The 16342-nt window shown below is 48.5% G+C and overlaps 6 protein-coding genes across 6 annotated transcripts; 1 reads left to right on the top strand and 5 right to left on the bottom strand.

The window, feature by feature from the left end:
* Nucleotides 1–392: 392 nt before the first annotated feature.
* Nucleotides 393–1499, bottom strand: TRVA0_021S01398 (uncharacterized protein; the record flags this gene model as incomplete). Its single annotated transcript, XM_076685093.1, has 1 exon — nucleotides 393–1499. One exon carries the CDS (start codon nucleotides 1497–1499, stop codon nucleotides 393–395), a length of 1107 nt encoding a protein of 368 aa, XP_076540690.1.
* Nucleotides 1500–2502: 1003 nt separating this feature from the next.
* On the bottom strand, nucleotides 2503–3372 carry TRVA0_021S01376 (SDR family NAD(P)-dependent oxidoreductase; the record flags this gene model as incomplete). The annotated part of the gene is made up of 1 exon (XM_076685092.1): nucleotides 2503–3372. The coding sequence occupies one exon, from the start codon at nucleotides 3370–3372 to the stop codon at nucleotides 2503–2505; it is 870 nt and encodes a 289-aa protein (XP_076540689.1).
* A 455-nt stretch (nucleotides 3373–3827) lies between these two features.
* COT1 (cation diffusion facilitator family transporter) lies at nucleotides 3828–5213 on the bottom strand (the record flags this gene model as incomplete). The annotated part of the gene is made up of 2 exons (XM_076685091.1): nucleotides 3828–5027; nucleotides 5091–5213. 2 exons carry the CDS (start codon nucleotides 5211–5213, stop codon nucleotides 3828–3830), a joined length of 1323 nt encoding a protein of 440 aa, XP_076540688.1.
* A 5192-nt stretch (nucleotides 5214–10405) lies between these two features.
* Nucleotides 10406–13492, top strand: TRVA0_021S01332 (WD repeat WDR48 family protein; the record flags this gene model as incomplete). Its single annotated transcript, XM_076685090.1, has 1 exon — nucleotides 10406–13492. The coding sequence occupies one exon, from the start codon at nucleotides 10406–10408 to the stop codon at nucleotides 13490–13492; it is 3087 nt and encodes a 1028-aa protein (XP_076540687.1).
* Nucleotides 13493–14024: 532 nt separating this feature from the next.
* TRVA0_021S01310 (uncharacterized protein) lies at nucleotides 14025–14774 on the bottom strand (the record flags this gene model as incomplete). Its single annotated transcript, XM_076685089.1, has 1 exon — nucleotides 14025–14774. The coding sequence occupies one exon, from the start codon at nucleotides 14772–14774 to the stop codon at nucleotides 14025–14027; it is 750 nt and encodes a 249-aa protein (XP_076540686.1).
* Nucleotides 14775–14833: 59 nt separating this feature from the next.
* Nucleotides 14834–15628, bottom strand: TRVA0_021S01288 (uncharacterized protein; the record flags this gene model as incomplete). Its single annotated transcript, XM_076685088.1, has 1 exon — nucleotides 14834–15628. The coding sequence occupies one exon, from the start codon at nucleotides 15626–15628 to the stop codon at nucleotides 14834–14836; it is 795 nt and encodes a 264-aa protein (XP_076540685.1).
* Between the last annotated feature and the right edge of the window lie 714 nt (nucleotides 15629–16342).

Raw genomic sequence — 16342 nt, 5'->3', positions numbered from 1 at the left:
GGGACCAGTCTCCCCAAACCCCCCTGGTGCTCCGCTTCGCGGAGATTTCCTCAACGACAGTAACACTTTTGTTATGCGGTCGACCTCCGCGAAGCGGAGCTACGGGGGTTTGGAGGCTGGCCCCCAAGTCAATTGAAACTGTATAGTGTTCATGGGGGGACCAGTCCCCCCAAACCCCCCTGAGGCTCCGCTTCGCGGAGATTCTCTGGCGGCTGATTTCGTTACACTTTTGTTACGCTGTTGCATTTGGCCTGTAACACGGCTTTGGGAGTTTCGCAACACTGTAACAAGCAAGCTCCGCGGTGCGGAGCTACGGGGTTCTGGGGGCTGGCCCCCAAGTCAGTTGAAGCTATACGCGAAGGTAAGTAATTCATTAATCCGTTACATGTATTTTAGTGCTTCAAACCGAAGCTAGTTTCGACACCCAGGCGTCCTGGGTTTCGCCACTGTTCGTCAAAGAAGGAGTAAATAACAGCCGGAATGGCCTTTTCGCCGAACCGGGCGTCCAGAATAGACTCAATTGCCTCCTGCTGAGCCTCTGGAGTCGCCACGGCATTACCATTGTCCTCTCCATCGTGTGGCCAGCCTGCTTCCAGCACCACAACAGGCTTGGAATCCTCTCCTGGGGACTCGTCGTCAGAATGCCGGTTGAAATGGGCTCGGCCAATGAATTCGTCGGAGCACACGTAATTAGCGAATTTGACATCCCGCGACACGACCTGGCCCGCCTGGTCAGCCAAAACTCGCGAATCAAAGAACGGCTGGACGACGAGACCAATCACGTCGACTACGGCACACAAGTCGTCAAACTCGGCGGTCTTGACTCCAGAGTCAATCATGAGGTCGGAAGAGACCAGCTTTTCCTCCCTGAACCGCCTATACTCGTCAATGTCATTGGCATTGTACTTTGTAGCAGACACCCAGCTAGTGAGTGGCTCCGAAGTCGTGATGAGACCAGTAAAGCTGCCGTGCGTTGACAGATGCCGCCTGGCATGCTTTATGAGCCGGACAAGGTCCGCCTGGGTATATTCCTCCTCAAACACGCCCTGGGAGCCCACAACGACCATCTGAGCCCGCTCCAAGTGGGGCTCCAGGTCCGCTAGTTGGTTATCCACGCTCTCTAACAATTGTGCGTATCTTTTCTCGCCCACAGTCGAGGCATCGGTAACGTAGGGGTGGATCCCCACAATGGCCTGGAGGTCAGATCTGGCCTCCATTACGCCACAGTCCCCGCTGAATAGCCTCACAGTTTTGATTCCAGTGGAAGCGATAACCCGAAGGTCCCGCTCAATCTCTTTAATGGCTTTGCATCCGCCTGCGGAAGTGTACGGAGAGTACGAAGTGCCCCAGGGGACTTCGCGCGAAGTTTTGTCAAGTTCCAAGAACTTCATCGAGCGACTGCTGGGCTCTGGATGGGTCGTGGATGACTTGAATAGGTACAGCGTTACAAACGCTAATGCCAGTAACCAGTATGCTCTCTGACTAGACGACTGCCCCATGTTCCCTTGCCGTAAACGAATGAATAAATAAATGAAAATAAAACGAATAAACGGATGAAAATAAAAACGAATAAACGAATGACTTCTCCTCGTAGAGGAATTCTGGGGCTTCCTGGAGGGGTTTAAAAGGCAAGTCGTCTATTCCCCCCTGGCTGTCAACACGATCTTGGTGATCGGCAAAATGTCGAATTAAACGAATGCCGTTTTGGTCCGATTATTTTCCTGATTGGGTGAGACAGGAGTCACCTCCGCTCACCCTGCGCACTGACCTCACTCCTGCAGTCGGTTGCGCAGGCAACCGTTCTACGTGTAGTTGGTCGGATTGAATGGTACTTGAAATGGTCTATCCGGACTATTTTTTGTGTTTCTAGGAGTAGTTTTTTTTTTGTCATTCAAACAAAATAGCGATTTGTTTCGTGGAGTCGTCGAGTTCGGAGTTGTGGCTGTGGATGACTTGACGTACGCCAAAGCACTGCATGGCATGTAATTGTACATGTAATCGTGGATATTTTCCTACCCTACGTTAAGCTTACCCCTGGCTACTGTACCAGCGAAAATTTTCCCTATGCGAATTGACAGGCCGGCACTACAGGTACCTCAATTTTGTGCTGTAACGCCGCTGTCAAATAGGTATAAATGAATTGTGTTACATTCCTCTAGTACCGTTAGTCCTCTTTTGCCCTAACGTAGGATTTTAATACTACGTATTATCGGGTATTTTGGTACGGTACTATTCCTCCTTTACCCCAGCGTAGGACTTTAAGACTATTATTGGGTACTTTGGTACGGTATTATGATAGTATGCTAAACATCACAGTACTGGTAGCAGATTAACCAATTGGGACCTAAGATATTGCTTACGACTCTTCTAGGACAAAAATACTACCCTAGTGTAACCTCTATATGATACCAATTGACGTTAACATATTATCTACAATAAATAGAAGGCTGAAATTTATAAATGCTTAGTTGAAATCGACTACGGATGCTTGCTATGTGTCATTTAAAGTCGCGCAGTCATGCCACCGTCAATGAACAAATTGGCACCGCTGATATAAGATCCCGCGTTGCTGGCCAACAGGACTAGCGCACCAACAATCTCGCCAGGCTGGCCGTATCGTCCAGCTGGGAACTTGCCGATCAGGTTCTTGTTGGTCATGCCAACCTCTTTCAGACCGGCCACAATTGGCGTATCCATAAAGCCTGGGGAAACAGTGTTGACCCGAATGCCGTGTGGACCATAAGTCGTGGCGAAGGACGCCTTGAGAGAAAGAACGGCAGCCTTGGCTGAGGAATAGCCAAATGGAATTGGCGCGTTTCCAGAGCCCAGCTTGCCGTGGCCAAGCACTGAGGACGCGAGAATCATGGAGCCACCCCGCTTCTGCTGGATCATAAACTCTCCGTAATACTTGCAGGTGTAGAAAACGCCACTAGCATTGACCTCCATGATCTTCTTCCAGGATTCAATTGAGGTGACGTCGCCATCGCCAATGCCGCCAATTCCGGCAAAAGCCACCAAAATGTCAATGGTCTTGAGGACTTTGGCAGAGAATTCTACGCTCTTCTTGACCTGGTCATGGTCGGAGACATCACAGGCGAAAATCTCCACAACTTTGTGCGGGTGAACCCGCTTGAGCTGCTTCTGGGCATTCTTCAAGTTCTGCTCGTTAACATCAAGAAGCACCAGACCGTCAATGTCATGCTCAAGGTACCCGTAGGCTATCTGGAGGCCCAGGCCACTGGCGCCGCCAGTGATTACGGCGTTCTTGCCGGCGAGGCTGAACCGGACCTTAGCCTTTTGGTCCGCCGGAATGCTAGCGTCATCACCGTTCCAGGCCGGGAATGGATAAGGAGTCTTGATCTCTTCTGCCATATTCGTTTATTTTGAATATAGAAGATTTAATGAACTTCTATAACGTATTTATATATGCTATTTCTGTTGTAACGTATCTCGGTTATTTCTAATGCGGGGAGGTATACGGCCCGGACCGAAACCAAGTCTTTCCATCCGTGCCGCAAATACGATCAAATCTACGGCAGTGCTGCCGATCCGTACACTGGTAATAGTAATATTGTAGCCAATTACTGAATTGAGAGATAAATAGTTATCTATGAGAATATCAAACTATACAGGCGAAAAATTGAAGATTGAAAGATGCTCATGCATGGCTCGGCTGGCCCGAACTACAGTACGAATTGATACATACTACATTAATTTTCAGTCAATTAATTTTGGTAGATAAATAGTTATATATATATTAAGAATATTAGAGGTGTTGGAAAAGTAATATACAGATGAAGAAATTGAGGATGGAAGATTCAAGGGTGTTATGCCTCTTCGACTCGGCTGGCCTGAAGGCCCCCGCAGCTCTTGTTGCCAATGAGGCATCGCGGAGAGTCTCCGAGTGACCTAAGCGATGACCCAGAGCTCTTGGGCACAAACTCTGGCTGGATCGTCGTCGAGTGGATGCCGTGGCCGTACAGACATGCATTGATCTTGGTGGAGAGGTTCATAAACTCTTGCTCGCTAATCGACACCGAGACGTGCAGCGTGGCAATGAACAGATCCTCCTTGAGGATCCAAATATGCAGGTCGTGGATGTCTTCGACACCCGGGAGCGATGCGATATCTTCCTTGACCTCGTCCGCATCAATGGACTGGGGCACTCCCTGGAGCAAAATCGAGCTGGCATTGCGGCACAGAGGCATTGCAGACGAGAAGATGATGCACGTGATCACAAGCGAGATGACCGGATCCATATAGTACTTCCACGAGTAGTCTGTCTTCCAGATGAAGAGAGCAGTAGCCATGACACCAATGTTGCCCAATGCGTCGCCCAGAACGTGCAAAAACACGCCTTCCATGTTCAGCGAACGCGTACGCTTGGCCCTGAGCTTTGGCTTGGCATGATAGTGGTTTACGTGGGTTTCAGAGAACTTTCGACGGTGGCCGTTAACTGCTCCAAAGGAGGAACCCCCATTGCCATTAGAGCTGGGCTGGGTGCCTTCGGCGAACGTCACACCATTAGCAGTGGTCACACCATTAGTAGTAGGCTCAGTGTTGTAATTTGATTGGTCAGAAGTGGCCTGTTCCCCGGAGAGAAGCCGGGAGGTCTCCGTGACCTGGGTCTGGGGCAAAGGAGAGGCCACAGAGGCGGTTTCGTCCTCAATAGCCTCCTCGTCGATAATAGGTACCGTCGCAGACCCGTGCGAGTGCGAATGGCCGCCCGATCCACCGTGACTGTGTCCATGATCGTGGAACAGAACGAGCCCTACGATATTGGAGACCAATCCAGCCGTGCCGACCCCAAGAATAAGCACTGGGTTCGTGATAACCGGGGGGTCCACAAATCGCTGAATGGCCTCCAGGAAAATAGACATACACAGAGCCACCAGGAAGACGCCATTAATCAGCGCACCCAGGATCTCTGCCCTCTGCCAGCCATAGGTGTACTTCGAGTCGACACCACGTGACTGGGCCACTTTGACGGCCCACAGAGCCACAAGCAGCGAGAAAATGTCATTCAGCTAAACCCCAATATAAGTTAGCCACACTATTATTTGTCAATTCAAAGGGGAGGGGGGTCATACCATATGGAACGAGTCAGCAACCAGTGCCAACGAGTGTACGGCATATCCAACGATGATCTCAAGGAAGAAAAAAACTGTGTCTATACCCAGGAGGGTCAGAATTCTAATCTCCTTGCCCTTCATTTTGGCGTAAGCAGATCGGAAAGTGGCAGAAATAAAATGAACGACGGAACTATATATATTTATGCCTCTGGTTATTAATGTTTCTTCAGTTCAGGCGCAATAGATGGCGGTGGTTGCGAACAACTAACCTGGGACCGGGTCTCCGTTCCGAGGCTGGGAGACCCTTCCCACGGCGCGGTATATCTTGCGCCGCTTCCACGACCGGTCTCGGAGATCTTCGTTTACGAGATAATGCGATGGTTAATTGACGATTTATTTTCTACATGAATATTTTAAATCCGTTTAGATTTATCTTGTATTTCGAAATGTTGTAGTATAGCGCGTAGATAAAGTGAAAAATCAAGTGAGATCTACCTTGGTAGTTGTCGCATAGAGAAACTTCATTGTGGGATCCTGTTTGGTGGACCGCATATGCCCTTGATGCTGGGCTATTGCATACTGGCGTTGGAGACAAAAGGAGGGGAGGAGATCCGTTCTCTAATAGTACTACATCCTATAATATACACAATTCCAGCGTTCTCCACCATGGTAGAATTCCGTGGTAGGAATGGTAAAGTGTTCAGATGGATGGTTCATTTATAATGCCAAGTGCGTTTTATGCGCATTAGCTTGCATTTAGGAACTCGCCGGTACCAGCCTTTTTCATTATTCTAGCGATCATCTTATCTGTTTCTATCGGACTTCGACAGCACATTCCGTCCTGTAGTAAACGTAAACACGCCGAGCAAATATTCTGCAGATTGAAGTCATGGGAAATTGTCTAAGGTAGGTAGGTATATATGGCTCGTTCGTTTAGTATATTGCCGAATTGATGCATTCCATGGAAAGGTCTGAGTAACTTTGGGTAACCTTCTGGTCAGACATATCAGGTGGAGCTTTCAAATCGGCCTTCTAGGTAATTGGAAATTTTTTTCAGGTAGAACCTTTCTGTAGGTTTATAGCAATTCATTTTAAATCGCTTTCTGTGATATGTGAATGGGCACAAACTATACGTTAGCATGCATTTTTTAACGACATCAATAACCCTTTTAGTTCGTCAAGGCGTTTATATACTGTGTTTATAAGAGCTTGATCGCTTTACTCAAATTGAACCTTCAAGGCAGACGACTCTAGAATAATACAGGCACTTTTCATTGCTCACTAAAAGTGTTTGACAGTAAAATATACCGGTATTACCGTAATGCTATTATTCAAAATAACACCGACTGGGCTTCTGGTATCGCTCGTCAAGAACACTCTCGTAAAAAAGTCGCAGATAAGTAGTACAGTAGTCAATTTCTGACTCTTGTGGAAGGGCAAGTAGACCTGCGAGTTTGGGTTCATGCCCAATCAAGTAAGCGCTCGTCTTTTAACTGCAACTGTTAGCATCTCCAACTCAGGTGTAATTCGTACAAAATATCTCCGTAGCACTTATTAGTAGTACCTTCTAAGCTGTGTAACTTTAAGTTTAGAGATATCCATTGTAGCGTTGATCAACCTAGAACTTGTCGGCGATATAGGGGTGTCCTTTCCCACGCGGAATAATCATTTCGCTTCTGCACTATATTTTTACTCTCAGTAATAAAGGCAAAGCAGAATTAATCGTATTGATATATAATCCCATTGAAACGTTTTGATAAAGTCAAATTCAATCGGCAACGCCAAATGAAGACTACTCAGAGAATTTATGCCAGGTGAAGACACATATAACGGTAATAGAAGTTTTTATGACCTTCGTTTCAAGGCCTACAATGACACAGACTTCTTAGCGTTCCTATCAGGGGAAGCAGTATTGTCATATCCGTCAAATGTCGCTAAGCCGAGATAAAACTCGCTAGGTAGTAAGCTACCATTATACCAAACGTTTTGTGAAACGCACAAATTTTCTGTCCGAAAAGTCCGCCAAGGTACTAGCGGTAGCTCGCTTTTGCTCACTTGTAATTCAAAAATAGTCTCATACACGCTCTCTTCCGTCTTCAAGTCCATAGGGAATACTCAACTCTGTGGTATTCTAAGGGAATTCTTTTACATTGCGAAATAGGCCTCATCAGCAGCCACGACTCTCTGGACGAGACTGGCCCTTAGCCGGTCACACTACGTGCTCTCTGCCAATAATTTGAAAAGGCAGACCTAGGCCTTTGTGGGCTCTGCAAACCAAGAGGTTATCACCAGCGGTTACCGTCAAGAATCTGCCAGGTGGCCATCCTGCGACGGTAGGATAAATCCGACTATGAACCCATAGGCAAATGTTTTAATCAGGTTGCGCATCGACGAAGGACACCGCTAAGCCACGCGCTCTGCAGCTGGCAATGTGCTAGATGGCTTGCGATTTCTACGAAGCTTATAACCCCTCCAGGAGGTAAGCAGTCACATTCGACCAGCAGACGCGATTCTGTACAAAAGGAGGGCTCAAAAGAATGGCCCAGTTCCTTAAAGAGGGCTATTGCCCAATGGCCGACCGATCCGCAAGCAAGCTATTGTCAATCCCATATAGCTGAAGGGGTTTGATTTTCTACGAGAACTATGTCCCCTGGTTCACTCCTCGTGTGACCCACTGAAGAAACTGACCCCCATTATATTTAATGAGGAACTTCATATACCGGTATTTACGCTAACTCTTCTTCGCTCTAGGCAACGGGCTCAATCAAGGTAATTAGTAAATATTCCTTGACCCTCAAAAGCAGCCTTCCTCACGGCGCAAAATGTACTACAGCTGCAGGATCCAATTGATATGAACGAGAATTACAGTACGATTTTTGACTCCACCCCGCCCGTTTGACGACAGTTGACTACTTCTGGCAGTGCAATATGATTTATTTTTGGTAGCCATGTGTAGACAGCAATTAATGACCCTGGAGATGGGTATATTTACAGGAAGTGGCCCCATTGGGACGCTCGGCTGCGTTCTATGCGTATCATTATGAAACTTGATTAGAATCCATGCTCCATGATAGCTAAGGAGGATGAAATGTATTTTGTTGGTTCCTCTGTTTTGTCCTAAGCACCTTATGACTTTCTGGCTGTCGCGGATGCAATAATTGTATTTTCTTAGCTAGTGGGTTACTGAGTCCCCAGTAACAGGTGTCCATGGGTACATAACAGTCACATTCCAGTTAATTCCGAGAGGAGGAATCGTTATTGTATCCTATCATGATTAGTTATATACATAATCATGCATCGCTATCATCAAATTTCATATGTGCTACCTGAGAAGAGGTACTGATGTCAATTGGTCTTTTGGGATTGATACGTTATGTTTCTAAACATCGAATGGTCATGCTCCCTTTCTTCTGGCGACGCGAATGGGTACACGTACGCGATTAATATGCCCTATGCAATGGACTTTATAATTATTACCCGTACCAGCGACATCTACTGGATTTGTAGAACTTTACGTTATTGTGATTGGAGACGACCGGGAACAGCGAGTGTAGGTGACACAAAGCGGCTGAGAAGACCAAACGAGACATGTATAACATGTATATTCTACAGCCGTATTGAAGATAAGGGCTATCTGACAGTTTCAACTGGCAACGGGTGAGTTACCATTAGCATGGCTCGATTTATGCCACATTCCAGTATCTATGGTCTGACCAACGGCTTTAGGGGCAGTGTTAGGCTATCAGTATACGATACCCCAATATGTCCACCAAAACTTAATCCTGGGGTTTGAAGCCTTAGATCTTCTTTTGCGGAATTCGCACCGTCGTTGCTACCAACATCAAGTTTCGAAAAGGCAGTTGAAGTATCAGTAACGATAAAAATAATTCGAAACGCCCTGTAGTATTATTACTCAGTACGGACTAGAGACAATTAGTCCCCCCAGAATTAACACCACACGCTTTGATCAGTTATAGTATAACCCCACAATTCGCATATTGTTGGGTCACAAAGAACCTGCTGCTCTCATAACGATGGTCTGGAACTTTTCGGTGACTCAGTCATATCATATTGACGTTGCAATACACTTATTAACTAATTAAAGCGCCAATCTATACTACGTCGGCATTTTCAAAGGCCAGCCCTCGAGCTCCCTTAAATCCGCTGCGCGAAGGTCATTACTGCAAAAAAAAAATAATACGCCGCATGCGGCTCCTACATAAAGTATACATAGGGGATGTGATTGCCGAATCTCTCCACATTCAACGTCTCAGGCGGGCCACACCTGCGACGGTAAGCCCTGATTCATGTCTGGCAAATCTCATAAAAAGCTTAGCGGCAATCGTGGACCCACTTGGCAAGGGGCAAAGAGGCTGACGAATCAAATGATAAGGCGCAGACCGGTGGAGTGACGAATGCCGCACCAAAAAGAAAACCAACCCGCCCATAAATACCCCACTGAAGATCAACGTTTTCCACAACATATCCCCCTACTGTTACATACAGATCACTCCTTATGCTACCTACAGTAATAAAAAGGTGGTGGGTATGGGTGATGTGTTCCAAGGGGATTGTTGGGCGTCCCACGAAAGAGCCGTATGGAGTGGGGGGCCTTGCTACGGAGGGGTTTTTTTGTACCAATTGGCTAGATCTCGTCTCAAGGCGGAAATAAATTGTGCCATATATTCTACGACAAACCTGCTAGTACATGTAGCAGTCAGGTGTGGCTACGCACGCCGTGTTATAGCGAAATTAAATAATATACGCTTTTTATATTTTCCCAACGGTATGTATTTCCTTGTAGATTTGACCCCACCATTGATTACAACAATTTAAGCCTCCATTAACCCGAGAAATCCTCGTCAAGCTATTTAGCCCCTACAAATTACTATAGTATACTGGTAGAGCTTTATTCCGGGTCCGGGTTACCTCGAATAACTTGGCTTGGCTGATATCATCCAGTTTGTAATACGTACCCGTCCGGGAATTTACACGGCACAGATACCGGTATCTGCGTGGTTTGAACCAAACGGTAATACATAACCCCCGACGCATCCATTTTGCTTCGCAGGCCTGTCTCAGAGCTCTCCCCCTCCTCCTCCTCCTCCTCCAAGCTTTGGCCTACAGTTACAGCCCCAGCCAGAGAGAAGCTGCTTCGCCCAACGCATAGTTTCTCCTCACTTTTCACCATTAACTTGCACCTGGTGGTCTTGCGGCCTAGTTGGACTTTTGAATTTACAGATTTATTTTTATTTATTTTGTAATTTCTGGGGTTTCCTGCTCTTTTTTTTTTGGCCTTTTTGAAGATTGAAAGATTTTGAAGTTTTCCGGGGATGGCGAGGAAATCGTCCAAACGTCTGGTGTACGTTCTGTCGTCGAGTTCGTCGGACTACGGCCACTCCCTGGGCATCAACTCGCTCGCCGTTGACCCCGTCGGGTCCTGGCTCTACACTGCCGGTCGAGATGGCGTTGTAAACTCGTGGAAGTTCGAGGGAGCGTCCCTCTCGGGGTCCAAAGACCTAACCGACTTGAACTCGGAAGACCTATCCCCTCCAATCCCCAACGGGGTATCCTCCTCCTCGGGTAGTAGTACTAAACACGGAAAGACGAGCCATTGCGCCAAGGTCCCGGTCCACACGAACTGGGTCAATGACGTTATTCTCGTCAACAACTATGAATCCCTCGTTTCGTGCTCTTCGGACCTCACCGTTAAGCTGTGGAACCCGCGGGACAACTCGCAGCACCTCATTGGCCGCCACCGCGATTATGTAAAGTGCCTCGCGGCCCAGACTCCGCAGTCGACAATGGTCATTTCCGGCGGGCTTGACCGGCGTATCATCGCGTGGGACATCGAGACGGCTTCGGAGATACTCAGCATCAGCACTGTAGACCGTGAGACGGGGAATGAGCCCAAGAGCTCCGTATATGCACTCGACATCACGCGCGAGGCCAATATCATCGCCAGCGGCGGACCCGAGTCCATTGTGCGCCTGTTTGACGCACGCTCGGCCGACCCTATCCTCAAGTTCGTTGGCCATAACGACAATATTCGGTCATTACTAATCAGCGACGACGGTAAGTGGGTGCTTAGTGGCTCAAGCGATGCGACCATCAAGCTCTGGTCCGTCGCGGCGGCCCGGCTCATGCACACTTTCGACATGCACGACGATTCAGTATGGTCTCTATACTCGCAGCACCCGACGCTCGATGTTTTCTACGCGGCGGATCGTTCGGGGTTGGTGACCAAGACGGATCTGCGGGCGGCAACGGTCAAGAACGCATGGTCCACGTCATCCGGGGGTGGCGAAGCGTTTGCGCGGTCCCCTTCGGCTTCTTCACTCGATGAAGTGGACTCTTATAACGGGGTCTGCTCTGTGGTATGCAACGAGCACCAGGGCGTTTCGAAGCTTGTGGCTGAGGGCGACTACCTGTGGACAGCCACATCCAACTCATGCATCCACCGGTGGGAGAACTTTGACACTACGCCGTATTCCTATAAGCTTTTCTCGAGAAACAACATTACCAAGAATAATGTCGCCTCGGCTACCAGCGGGCTCTCCACATTGCTCCAGTCTACCAATATTTCTAACCGCGACCCAAGTCCGCACGAAAACAATAACGAAGAGGACGACGACAGAAGTAGTATTGATCATGATATCGAGGCATTGAGGCACGCCCATGATCACCACGATATGGAGCCATTGCTGGGTGAGCCGCACGAGCCGCATGATTCGCATCATCACCTCGATGAGCCGCACGCCGCTCATCATGCGGCGCCAACCACGGCGGCATCCGACACGCAGTCAGTCGTTTCGGCCACGAGCACAGCACCCACCGCCAATACTACCGCATTAGAGAGTGACGAGGACGACAAAGACAAGAAGGACAAAGAAGAAGGCCCACCAACTGTGTCGTTTTTGCATCTCGACGGCATCCCTGCGCTCGAGTTTGCCAGCTCCAGCGTCCGGGCCAAGCCAAGAGACTCAATTACCGTAGTGCCTGTCCACCAGAACCCCGTAGAAACCCTGGAAGGGCACATTGGCCTTATCAAGCATCGTCTGTTAACGGACCGGACCCGGGTTCTCACTTTGGATACGGCTGGCGAAGTCAAGCTCTGGGACCTCCTCAAGTGCGTCCCCCTGCGGTCCTATGGCACTGGCCATGATCTGGATGAGTTAGCGGACCAGATTATGGCATACGAGGCTGCTGATGGTCCTACTCCCGTCGTTGTAAATTGGTGCACCGTGACGACTCGAACCGGCGAGCTGTTTGTTACCCTTGAGGATGGCACCTGCTTCGACGCAGAGATCTATGCTGACGAGCACGAGGATATTAAAGATCAATTCTCGGCTCAGGATGACCACCGCGTTAACCTGGGCCGCTGGGTCATCAAGAATCTCCTCAACAGCGTCATTCGCGCTGAGGTCGACAAAGATAAGGCAAACCGCCGAGAGCTTCGCAAGACCACTTCGTCAAATTCGTTACCGACAGTCTCTTCAGTAGGCGAACGCAACAACTCTGCCAACGGCTCAGCTCACGACGCTATCAACAGCGTTGTGACCCAGCCCGTTGTCCAGCAGACTCAGGCCCCTGCAGCCCAGGCGGCTAACCAGGCGATACCTCAGAAGGGCAAGTTCATGCGCAGCTTGCGAGGGTTCGGCAAGAAGAAGGAGCGGTCTGCTTCCAACGTGGGTACGGCCGCATCGAGCCAAAGCGTCTCCACTGTGGGTAGCACCAGCACTCTCAATACCAACGCGACTTCCTCGACCAACGTTAATGGCTCAGCCAACCCCAATAACAACAATAATACTCCTCCCCCTCCCAAAGAGGACAAACCAGAGATGACCATGCAGGAGGTAGTCCAGGAACTAGAAGCGGCGGCTAACAAGCAAGGTACGCCAGCATACATCCCGCCCAGCGACCAAGAGGCCCCTCCGCTCAACATACCCGCTCATACGAAGATCATGGTCAGCGAGATGTCGCCTGATTCCGGAGGCACTATGGACCTGTACCGTGGAACGGTGGGTACTGTTGGTGAGGAGTTGGTGGCCTTTGAGAAGGTCGCTCCCGAGTGGATCGCGAGGCTCATCCTTCGCGACGAGCTACCAGCCAAGGATCCGCACAAGGTAGGCTTCATCCTGCACCCGTACTCAGAAACAGAGCCGTCTATTCAGAGCTCTTACACGTCGCCGGCCAACACGGATATACGCCTCTCGGCGTACCAGATGCTCCGAGCCCGTAAGGTGCTCATCTACCTCGTCGAGCGCCTTAACCAGGTCTCGGACACTCAGTACTCCCCAGATCAGTTTGAGCTGTTCTGCCAGGACCACCCCGTCAAGCCCGAGCTCTCCCTCGCTACGATCAGAACCAAGCTCTGGCGCTCCGGCGGTGACCTCGTCCTCAAGTACAAGTTTAAATAGAGAGGAGGCCTGTATTATTATTATTCTAACAATTAACCTAATGCTCTTGGGGGGACCAGTCCCCCCAAACCCCCCTAGGGCTCCGCTTCGCGGAGATATCTTCACAGAGCTCAACAATTCCTCGGCGAAGTCGAGCTACGGGGGTTTGGGGGCTGGCCCCCAAGTCAATTGAAGCTCCAGAGTTGTTCATGGGGGGACCAGTCCCCCCAAACCCCCCTGGGGCTCCGCTTCGCAGAGATCTCCTAAAAATTAGCGGTTACAAACTGATTTGTTACACTTTTGTAACACTGTTGCAAAAGTCCCGTTACACGGCGATTGACCTCCGCGTATAACATAAACAGCCTCCGCGCAGCGACGCCTCAGGAGGAGTTAATGCGAGGTCGCAAATTGTCTGTAAGGTCCAGTTATTAGATGATCCAGCACTGGCTTTCCAAATATGAAAACTGCATTATCATTTTGACTGATGCTTGGAGGGCTCCCACAAAATATTACCCCTTTCTCTTCTTCTCATGTCTCTCATATACTAGATTTTTTAGGTTGTCAACCACTGAGTCGCAACATCACTCAACAGGCGCTTCACCTCACAATTAGGTGTTGAACCTAACTCCCGTATGTATCCCAAGTTGACATCAAAGCGCACTGGTTCACCGTACGCATGAGCCATTGAAGCCCTAGTCAAGTAGGGATAACGCTCAGAGGTAACCAATTCATGAGGCCAGTGACGATCTGACGTTGAGAGTGATTGGAGATCTGGACACCGGTCTACAAGCAACTTGATAAAAGTCGCCAATAGTTCCGGCTCAAGGAAAGGCAGATCGAGCACAATGCTGGGTGTTGTTGGAGGATAAAACATTAAATCGAGAAGATCTTTGATGCACTTTGTCTTCTTCTCAGTATTGTGCACATCATAAATCGGATGCAGGTTTACGACCTGAATTTCTTCTCCAACTTTGCAAATGAGGGGCGCAAGCGTCTTCAGCGTGATGTGTTCCCCCTTCCTAACGACAAGCCGGCCAAGATCTTTAGTCAAATGCTTTATCCTCTCCAACACAAGATCGTTAATACCTGAACTGGCCGTGAGCTCCAGCGAGCGGACGTTTGGGAAATTAAACGTTATTGATTCACTGATTAGATCAAACGTGGTCAGCTGGAGCCGCGTAACGAATTTGCCGGACACAGTAATTGCTTCGGCACCGTTGAGCACTTGGCAGCTCCAAAGACCGCAAGTTTGAAATTGAGATACATGTGGTGGCAGGATAAGACGTCCGGGGCGCATGTGCATTGTCGGGAGAGCTAGGCACTCAAGACGTGGAAAGGCACGAAGCAGCTCGTCAAGGTCACTCACCCGGACACCAAAATCAATCCAAGCTCGCCTAACGTATTCCCCCTCGCGTAGTTGGCGGTTCTAATATCCCTAAAACCCCTAGTAACTGTGTCAACTTCAATCGATGCGGCGCCAATTGATTCAAACCAGTTAATTAGTTTCATTGAATCACGGTAGCCCATAATTTCTGTATCAATTGCGACTGCCAGCGTCTTTTTAGCGCTAAGGCTGCTAAGGTTCTTCCTCAGCTTGTGCCTTACAGGATCAAACTGGGTGTCGAAGAATGCCCCGTCCACAATTAGGTAAATCTCCTCAGCAGAGGTCATGGCAACCTCTATGGCATCCACGCCATGTGAGCTAAGGCGATAAATTATTCCATAGTCTTTTTGACAACTAGTTTTCAGTTCAATAGTAAGCTTTTTAATGTGGCTTGCTACGCTCGGAAGCACTTGACCAGCGAACCGGATGTTATGCCGGGAAATCCATGTCGAGCAGGACGCTGTTGTTTCGCCAGATAGTGAAATGCAAACATTCCTCCACAGTCTCTGTACAGCGAGTACGCGGAACAGCCGGCATGTAAGCTGGAACGGTCTGAGGCTTGGTCCAAGGCGGTCGAACACCATCTCCCATACATCTAGGGGAACTTTGTAAAGGTAAAGAATACCTTGGGCTTTTATGCTATCATTGCTAGACTTTGCTTTCTTGCTAGAATTCACTTTCTTGCGAGAATTCCCTTTCATTCTAGATTTCGCTTTCATGCTGGGATTCGTTTTCATTCTAGAAATCGCTTTCACGCTGGGGGTTGCTTTCATTGTTGAAATTCGAACTATATGGTGGAATAGCTTATGGACATGTCTTTATATTTGGTATTAAAGTTAAAATTAGGACACACCAGAAACGAACATCACAAGGGCTACCATGGTTGTTTGACCACGTTAGAAGAGCCATTATCAGAAAACGGAAGAATGATTAGCTCTCTTCAAGATGACTTCGCCTACTAGGCTATAAGTACCTGTACACGGTAGAATAAATGGCGCGAAGCGGTTCTACGAGGGTTTAAGAGCTGGTCCCCAAATATAAAAACCTAGTGCTTTCAATAACGAGACGATTCCCTGGTACTACAAGTAGTTATTAAAGAATACTGATTATTGAGTAGTATAGTGAATAGTGAGGTAGTAAATAGAGAGCAGATTATTTATTATTGCATTGAGTACCGTAATGAGTACGGTAGTGAGTAGCAAGTACCGGTAGTTAATAGTGAATATTAATTGGAAGTTGCGGGTAATGATTAGTGGGTAGGCCCAGAGAACATATCTACTACTGTACTGGTAGTTCATTGAATTGACCCAGGGGACAAGTCCTCTTGACCGCCCTATTGAAGTCATTTAGAGTACAGTAGGTCAACGACTCAGCAACTAGTGCGTTCGCTGCCGAGTAAATAATACTACATACCCCTCAGCATAGCTGAAATCTACAATTCCTCGGCGAAGCCGAGCTACGGGGGTTTGGGGGCTGGCCCCCAAGTA

This window comes from Trichomonascus vanleenenianus, assembly GCF_965637985.1.
Source record: "Trichomonascus vanleenenianus strain CLIB 3782 genome assembly, contig: TRVA0_021S, whole genome shotgun sequence".
NCBI lineage: Eukaryota > Fungi > Ascomycota > Dipodascomycetes > Dipodascales > Trichomonascaceae > Blastobotrys > Blastobotrys vanleenenianus.
This window is presented reverse-complemented; position numbering and strand designations above follow the sequence as displayed.